We start from the raw sequence: 9,226 nt of genomic DNA on the forward strand, positions 1-9,226 counted from the left end.
GTATTTTTTGCAGAAAGAGTTGTCTGGACTGTAAAGTAGTCTTTGCAGTCAGTAGTAATCATTTGCTGTTCACTTGGAATTGAATAATAATTAATGACTAGGATTAGCAGTTTTACAGTTGTGTCCTGAGATTTATCCTGGCAGATTGGAATGCCAGTATGGGTTGTAGGGATAATATTTTCCAATCCAGGAAAATCTTTGCCTTCCTAATCATAACTGTTTATAAGTATATAGTCCCCATTGTGGATGTTAAAATTTTTACAAAAAATGTAGATCACAGTTATAATGCACATTTTCTGTAACCTTTTCGTTTGTTGACCAAAAGTGGGTTTTTTTACATATTGAGGTCCAGTGCTGGAGGGCAGCTGGTGTCTGTATGGTAATTTAACATCATTGTAGCTGTGAACCAGACTTGGCACAAATTAAGCAGTTTGTAATACTAGATATGGACTGTTATTCTTTAGATCAGTGGATACAAAGTCATGCATTTCATTTCACATCACACCCATTTCAGTTTATCCAGTTATTTCACTAGCAGAACCAAAAGTGTGGGAAAGCTAGATTGATATGGCCTTAGCCAAGATATTCATTGTTATTTGTTTACAATATTGTGCAGGGGAGTGTGTTCTGCCTTCATCACCCTAATTGTTACAAGAATTGGCAAGGTAGGTAATGGTTTCTAGGAGGTAATTCTGAAGGACAAAATGTTTATTAATTATTATGTATTCTGTATTACAGGAGAAGAAGATTGAAGAGGTGCGCAAAAACAAGGATTCGCTGAAGGATGCTGGGGAAGAAGAGTCCTGTTAAATAAGTCCATTTTGACAATAACAGCAAGAGCTCAAAGCAGCATTCAAAGACACTCCAAAAATGCAAACTGCATATCTGATTCAACATTTAAGACCCTTATTATTATGGGTTTGGGGACCAAAATGTAACAGAATTTGAGTCTTTATTTTCCTGCAAGCTGTCATCATAGCTGGCTCAGTGTTGTATTATGTGTTGGTTTTGTTAAAGCTGTTTCTTTATGATAGCTGCTCTCAGTGTGCCTATTGTCCCATGTACATGGAATGATTCCTACCTTGCTGGATGCAATTTATTTTTCATGTCTGAAGATTGTATCATAAAATTGTAATTCACTTCCATTGTCATAATTTTGTCATTTTGCCTAAAACGAACCTTGGACCAAATGTCTTTTTTGCCAATTGTTATTGTGTGTTTATATTTTACTACAACAGGTGGTATCTCTGTCACTTGACATCATTGCATATCCTGTCTAGACTCTTCATTTTTGCTTGCATTTTATCTGTTACATGATATTTTTTTTTTGAACCTAAGCAGTGCAACAGTATTTCCAGTCGTCTTTCAAAAGTCAGTATAGGTTAGAATAGAACAAGATTGTATTGGAAAGTGCTTACATACCTGTTTGTCCACCCCAGCTTACACATGACCCTTTCAATTTAGAACATAAATGCATGAAAAGTATTCATAGTATAAGTATATGCTTTACTTCTGAATTCTTGTAAAGATTAGTCCTGTTTTGTGAAAACTGTAATAGGCAATTGTTTTAGAAATGATTATGTGCTAAATACTTTGGCATTTTGTTATCAGAGATGTCGAACATTAAAAGAAAAGTAAGATGTTTGAATGAAAATTGCAGAATATATTGAACTGATAGTAGCTCGTAACATGTATTGTTTCTCAATAATAGTTTGCACATCTTTGTGTGCACTGCCTCAAATGTGAAAGGGGCATGTAGTGCAACCCTTGTCTGTTCATCCAATTATCACAACTTGGTTGAGTTTTGAATTTACGTCAGTTTCTTGGACAGTGTAAGGCCCAGAGCTATGTAACTTTGTAGGTTTGTGTGTAACTACCACAGACATTAACCAAATGTAGGTCTTTTTGACCAAATTTTCACACTCCATGTCAGTTTGTTTAAATTTTTTTGCCTCTGGGACATGCAGCTTGATATGTATGTGAATCTTGGTTATTACATCACCTGGCCAAAATTAAGTAATTTAGGGGAAAAGTTTGAGCTTTAGTGAAGTTTTGCACACAGGTCAGTTTCTTGGGCATTAATGATTTTCAAGTAATGCAGCTTGGCATGTAAATGCTTATTGGCAAGTACAAAATAACTTGTCAAAAGTAGGTCTACATGATCTATATTTCATGCAGGGTAAGCTGTGCATTTCAGTCAATATCTTTGGTATTATTGGACACAGAGGCTTGTAAGTTTGTGGATGCATCTTGGTAAGGACAAGAACATCTTATAAAAATTTGGTAACTGTAACCTACATTTCATGTAGCAATTTTGTGCTTAGGTCACTTTCTTGTGCATTATACGCCATGGAGTCATGCAAAATATGTCTTGTTGAGTATTGCACTGTCATACTAAATGTAGAAGACTAATCTATATGTCATCCCTCTTTAACTTGAGTTTTGCATTTGTCATATTTTCATGTATATTTTGCTGTAGGGTTCTGCAAAAAGCAGACAACAGGGCATTAATGTGCTATAAACATAACATGTTTCTGGTTATGATAGAATGTAATTCCTTCATCTGTCTGGCACATTCATGTCACCTGCTTTAGATACACAAGGATTTCTTGGGTGATTCATATTATAAGCTTGATCCTCAATAATTTCTTGAGTAACTTCTATTAAGAAGTACCAAGGGAACCTCTGAGCCTTTTCTTGGATAGTAATGAAAACTGTGGTGTCATTAACATATTGATAGCACTTTTTTTGTGAATAGCAGTCCCAGCACTATGCTGGCTACTGACTTGTTACCAGAGCTAATAGGAATGACAGGATGGGGATGCAACTCTTAATAATTTTGAAATCTCCTATTCACCTTCAGCTTTACTGATAAAATAGTGGCATACAATTGTCGTATGGATTAAAATAGATTTTCTGAGTTACATATTCTAATTTAATTTGACCAGTGGAACTACTAAATTTAATTGTGCCTTTAAAGTTTGTTTTTCTTCAAATAGGCGTTAGCATCATGAATTTCATGAAAATAATATTCTTTACATTTACTGCTAGACCTTTCTTTGATGTATTATTGCAGGAAACAGACTTGTGCATAGACAGTCAGGTGGCATGAAGTTTTAAGGACAACACATTTTGTTCTTTATTTTTTTTTGTATTTTTCTATTTCTTCAGTATTGTGACTTGCATTTAAAATCAATTAAACTTTGTGAACATATCTGTCATTTCATACTATTCTTGTACACTGAATGCTTCAAGTCCAGAGATCTACCCCAAAACTTTTTAAAAAGGTTGTAAACAAATGAGCATTCTTCTTGTTACCACAAGAGACCAGTAACCATCATTATTTAGACAAGTACCATATATTCTTTCAATTAAGGGAAAAAAGTGGCCATGTACTATAACTCGGGTGTGTATAATAGACCTCATGCAAATTCATGCAGGTTGGTTACCATTGTGTGTTCTTGAGAAAAGCACTTTAGTCCAGATGCCTCTGCCATAAAAAAAACAAACTTATATTACTGTGCTGTAATACACAAAAACCAAACCAGTTACATTAATCTTTACAGTGCTAGTCTTTTGCATGATGAAAATTTCATAAAGGTATGATACGGTGTAGTGGAAAAGTGAAGCAACTTTGAGGCCACAGAATAGAATTGTAATACAAAACCCTTGTTCAGAATTGATGAGATCAAACAATTCATCTATACATCATTTAGTGTGTGTTCATTCAGTGGTACTCACTTTGATGGTAAATGAATAGAGTCAAGTGCAAATATTGGAAATAATGGATTTTTTTGCATTGTTGGAATAATGTATTGAATTGATTTAAAAATGAGTTAATTCTTTTTCATTTAATCTGTACATTTTCAAGTCTGTGTTTCTTTGCTATTTATTGATCAAGAATTTTTGTTGGAGATACACTTGTATTTTGTCTCAGGTTTATTGAAAGTCTTAATGCCTTCTCCACTAAATGGCTGATCTCATTTTTGTTTATTTTTTTAAATCTTTTTGTCCTTTTCTGAAACAGTATTGACATGAGTATACAACACTATTTTGGCTTGTAACTATGATTTTTCACATGCTTTTTTATACTTGTTTTGTTTATAAAAAAAAGAGAAAGGTTAAGTCGTGCTCATGTTTTTTATGGTAGGATAAAGTAGTATTGGCAGTCTATTTTCAGTTTTGGGCCTTATTCAGAATTCATCAGAAGGCTATCCACTAACTCCAGAATTAAAATCATTTTGAAACATGTAAAACTCGTGTACTTGGGCTCTCAAATTTTTCTCCTTGGTTCTTCAGAAACATTTCGATTTGCCGCTGTTCAGGTCTGGAAAAGTTGTCCTAAATTATGTTGAAGTCATTGATTAGTTATTTGATTGAAACTTGTTGCTATTTTAAGATTCCCAGATATGTTTACTTCTTGCATTTATGAAGGAAGTATAACAGCTTTGAATTGCACAGAGGAGTTGTGGACATTTGATTATCAGAGAAAATGGAAGTTTTCCTCTTTCAGTTATCTGAAACATTGAGCCAGCTGGTAACAAAGGCACTGACTTTACTTTACCTCAAATTAGCAAACGCAGGAATAGGAAACTTCTTACATACCCACCATGTATCACTACTTGTCAGAGAGGTTTTTCAGAAACAAGAAGGCTTTTCGATATTTTGTAAACCCAACAGTTTATCTCTTTAGTCATTGACAAAGATGATACAAATACAGTTCTTTTTAAAAGAATTTTTTAAATGTGCAGGAGTGAAATCATGAAGTTTTGTAGAAAATCTGCTCGGGAATTAAAACCTTAACTTTGTCAACCATTTTACTACATTTTTCTGTGTAATCCAAGAATAATGCCTTAATTTCCTGCTTTACACACAAATTGAGAAATGTATTGTGCATTCTTTTGCTGGTCCTTTGATCACAGATGGCAAGAACTGTTCAACTTGCAACTTACATTTCAGTAGGAAAGGGGTGATATTTGGAGTTTCCTCCTTTGTATAACCATCTCTGGTTTCGTTGTTAAACTTACAAGATCATCAAATTGAATATTTGTTTGAAGAAGCATTTGGCACTGCAGGTTAGATTGCACAACTTAGAACATTAATGTGTACAAATGAAAACTGATTTTTGATTTGGTGTTTTTTCTGCTTCCATGTACATCATTGCAGGTTGGCTCTACCCATTCTTGGGTATATGAACAAGAGTATTGAGAGTTGTAGATGTCATATCAATCATCAATGCTGAATTTTCCTTATAGTTTCTGCATTGTGCTTCAGTAGGAATTGGCTGATTCACAGCACGAATGAAGCACGCAAATCTTGGAAATGGGCCAGTGTATTATCCAGTAGAGTTTGCTGTTCGACATATGTGTCTTTGGTTGCAGTGTTGATATCCTTGACGCTTTTGCTAGATTTTCTTGATGACTTTTACTACATCTCAGCAGATTTGAGGAATGATACAGGGTTCTATTTTGATGCTCATCTACTTGACAGTTGGAACAAGTACTTAAATTTATTAAAATTGAACCCTGATGATGGGACTAATTATCAGCTTTCGTTTTCATCTTCCATTGCATGTAGTTCTTTCTTGTTTAGAAGGGATACAGTGTGTTAAAGTACTTTGTAAGCTGTATGAGCTTCTGTAAGGAACTTTTGCAATCAATATGTTTTCCTACTGCCAGTATTAAATTATTTAATACTGAATTTTGTCTTGTTTTTAAATTCACATTGCTTAGAGAAAGTGTGGAAGTGTTTGCACCTCACATTGATGATCACTGCAGTATAGTGGGTTGGGCATTCCTGGAGAGGGCAGAATGATTAACAATAAAGCCATCTACTGTCCATCTAAAAGTGGCTGAATGCTAACTTTAAATATTAATTATTCATAATTAATCTATTCATGTGAGTAGATAGTAAAATTCACATACCAAAAAGCAGTTGTTACTTACCTGAAAGAAAAAAAAAATTATCTTTTATATACAAATTAAAGAGGCACCATTGTTAAACTGCTTTGCAAAGTCAGTGTTATTTCTAAATCAAAGGTCAGGTGAACTTATGACATGTCCCCATGGCCATTATAGCTTGTTAGCACCCTGGAGACTTCATTTTATAATCAGACTTGGAATATGAGCTTGTATCATTAAAATCTCAAACGAGTTCACTAATATGTGATAAAGATGCATATTAAGAAGTTAATCTTGGATTTGATTGGCTTGAGCTTGTTACCACTTTGGAGGCAGTATTATCTGGTTTGATGTCAATCAGGCTTGGAATATCGGCTTATTTCAGCAAAATTTCACAGATTGGACAATGAGCATGGCCTGTGCCTATTAATGAGATACTTTTGCATCTGATTGGCCAAGTTTGTTACTACTCTAGAGAATATTTCTGATCGAACTTGGTATAATAGGCTTGTGTTATCAAGATCTTTAATGAGCTTGAGAGCGATCTTGCATCTGAATAGCTAAGTTAGTAGACACTAACAACTTGTTTGTTGTCCATCCATTTCTGGTCAGTCTTTGTATATGGGCTTATAACATCAAGATGACTAATTGTGAATGAGATTTACGCACATCAGTCTGTTGCAAGATTGGCTGTGGCTGACCTTGCTATCAGTCTGGGTCAGCTACATGTAATAACTTGTTTCTCGTCCATTTATAGTCAGTCTTTGTATATGGGCTTAGAGCATCAAGATGACTAATTATGAATGAGATTTATGCACATCAATGAGTCAGTCTGTGGCTGTCCTTGCTATCAGTCTGGGTCAGCTACTTCATACAATAACAACTTTTACCCACAAACACTGTTATCTCTGTGTATCGTGCAGTATCAAATTTGGCCCTTAAATTTGCATATAGTTTGCTTTTGAAGAAATTGTTTTAAATGTCAATAGGTCCAGTATGTGAAGTGAATAGTGGAGAAATTGCAGAACCAACTTAATTATTTTTAGTTGGTCAATTTACAGTTGGCTACTTAATAGAATATAGATTTTTGTCTGAGAAAATTGTTAACACTCAGCAAACAAAATTTAAACCTTAACTTTTATTGCTAAATTATTTTAGCTGTTTAGGGTAATAAATTAGTGTTTTCCTACAGACAAACATCGACTGAAACGAGTTGCATCAACACAGTTTATCATGCGAACTAAACTCTGTATACATACATACATACATACATACATACATACAAAAGAGCAGACAAATTGCATCACTTTTGTATCATATAATACTAATAGATAATGGTATCAGTTTCAGGCTGTAGCATGTTATGGGGTTTAATGCCATTTTTCAGCACAAGATGGGCTATAAATGGCAGCCAGTATAACTGGTGTTGTAAGAAGCACTGACCCATGGGAAGAAACTGGCAAGCTTTCTCACATACCCACATTGGCAGGCCATAACCTAATAGAAAGGTTAAGAATGAATTAGAGACATCATTGATCAGTATAGCTGTATAAGACAGAAATAAAGATAAACATACAACTTTGAATTTGCTAGATATTAGTATGGCACCACTTTAAGGTGGTATAGAAAAAGTTGGTTGCTGTAGATTATAAACTGGTGTAGTTATTCTGTTGACTTGGTGTGTTTGGTGTAACATTACATGGATTTATTGTAAAAGTTTTCAGTGAGTTGTTCTGCAGCAGTTTTAAGCCATGAGAAAAAAGAAGATTCTGTTCCAATCTATTGAACACATGAAAGGCAAGGCAATAACTGACAACAAAAACAATAATGAGTTGTTTATTTAAATCAGTAAAGAATTCAACAGGATAAAAATGAGGAAAATATAGAATGGGAAGACATGGAGAATTTGAGATAAAAACGTTTTTGAGGAAGGAATGAAATATAAAAAGAAATAGTTTGGAGAGGCTGACAGCAAACATGAAAGTTAATGCATTGCAAAACATGATGTCTTTAATCATTGGAACTAGATAGGAATCAACCACTACCTGAGGGAAGATACAAACTGAACAGAAAATATTTAAATCTGGACTATATTTCACCTAAACAAATACAAAATTATATTGACTGAATCTGTTGAGGAAAACAAAGTGTTTTAGCACTCCAGTTAACAAGTAAAAAAGCTCATACATGGGTATCATTGCAGAGAATAGATTTGGTTGTTGGCTACCACAGTATATTGGATGAACTTACAAAACATGCCTTTTAGTACATAAATTAAATCTGGACTGTTTTAATCCCTGATAGATTTTACAACCTTGAGATGGAAATGACTGGAATTGATGACAAATAGTGTTGAATGCTTGAAACACGAAACGATTACAGTGTATCTGTAGATAAAGAACCAGTCGATAAGGAGTTAACATTAGCATTACCGTATCATACGGGAGTGATGATCTCTCAGGCTTAAAAACTACAATGCATTCATGAAAAAGATGTACAGATACATGTTCCCATTAGAACAAACAAGATTGAATAGGACATTATCACTGAAAGACTTTGGAGTTAATGATCAAGGAACGGCAACGCAAAGTATACTTGTACTAGAGCTATATTGACTACGGTATATGGAAATTCGTAATACCATTAGACATTAAAATAATAACAAATCACTGGCCCGTGCATCTTGGTGTACAGCAGGATTTTAGATTGAAAAATAAAAACAGTTGCAAAAAGATCTGAAATGAGGCAGATTGGAGACTGCACAGCAGAGAAAGGGCAACGAACTGAAGATGACTTTAGTACGATACGATTACATAAAATCTATCACCGAATCAGTCAATGAAAAGTACAGAAAGAGAATTCCTTTCTTGTGTGAGGGCATTATCAAAGAGAGGATTGTTGACATGAACCTCGCCTTTGCTTTTCTCGGAATGCGTATTTAAAAAAAATCAAGTAATGTGTTAACATTTTTACACTGACAGTCATTGTATCTGGCTTGATTTCATGAGAAACAGTGTATGGCAGTGGCCATAAATATCAAATATTGAACAAGGTATCCACCTGCAAATCAAAAAAAGGACTTGGAGTGTGGAAGAATATTGGCTCCATCCCGATGCCTAAATCAGAAATGTCAAATCACTAAATCGTACCAGCTGACTTTACATACGTATTCAAATGTACTAATACCAGTTATAGTATGGTATAGACCAGATCTTTTTTTATGCAATAAATGAACAATCATTTTTCTAAAAACCTTCCATCCCTTTTGAGATTCCTAATAGGTTTACCTTCACCATCAGGTGCAATGAAGGAGCCAATTTAGGCAT

General features: G+C 34.3%; 1 protein-coding gene across 8 annotated transcripts in view; it reads left to right on the top strand.

Moving 5' to 3' along the window:
* LOC149773125 (stathmin-like) overlaps positions 1–5,700 on the top strand; it is a 104,908-nt gene extending 99,208 nt beyond the window's left edge. For all 8 annotated transcript variants that reach the window (XM_089946790.1, XM_089946796.1, XM_089946793.1 and 5 more), the window contains one exon: positions 739–5,700. In XM_089946790.1, coding sequence (XP_089802916.1) covers positions 739–810 — 72 coding nt within the window. In that variant the 3' untranslated portion in view covers positions 811–5,700. The remainder of the gene's footprint in view (positions 1–738) is intronic.
* The last annotated feature ends 3,526 nt before the right edge of the window (positions 5,701–9,226 follow it).

This window comes from Sinohyriopsis cumingii, unplaced genomic scaffold (genome assembly GCF_028554795.1).
Source record: "Sinohyriopsis cumingii isolate HCF-2022 unplaced genomic scaffold, ASM2855479v2 utg000881l, whole genome shotgun sequence".
NCBI lineage: Eukaryota > Metazoa > Mollusca > Bivalvia > Unionida > Unionidae > Sinohyriopsis > Sinohyriopsis cumingii.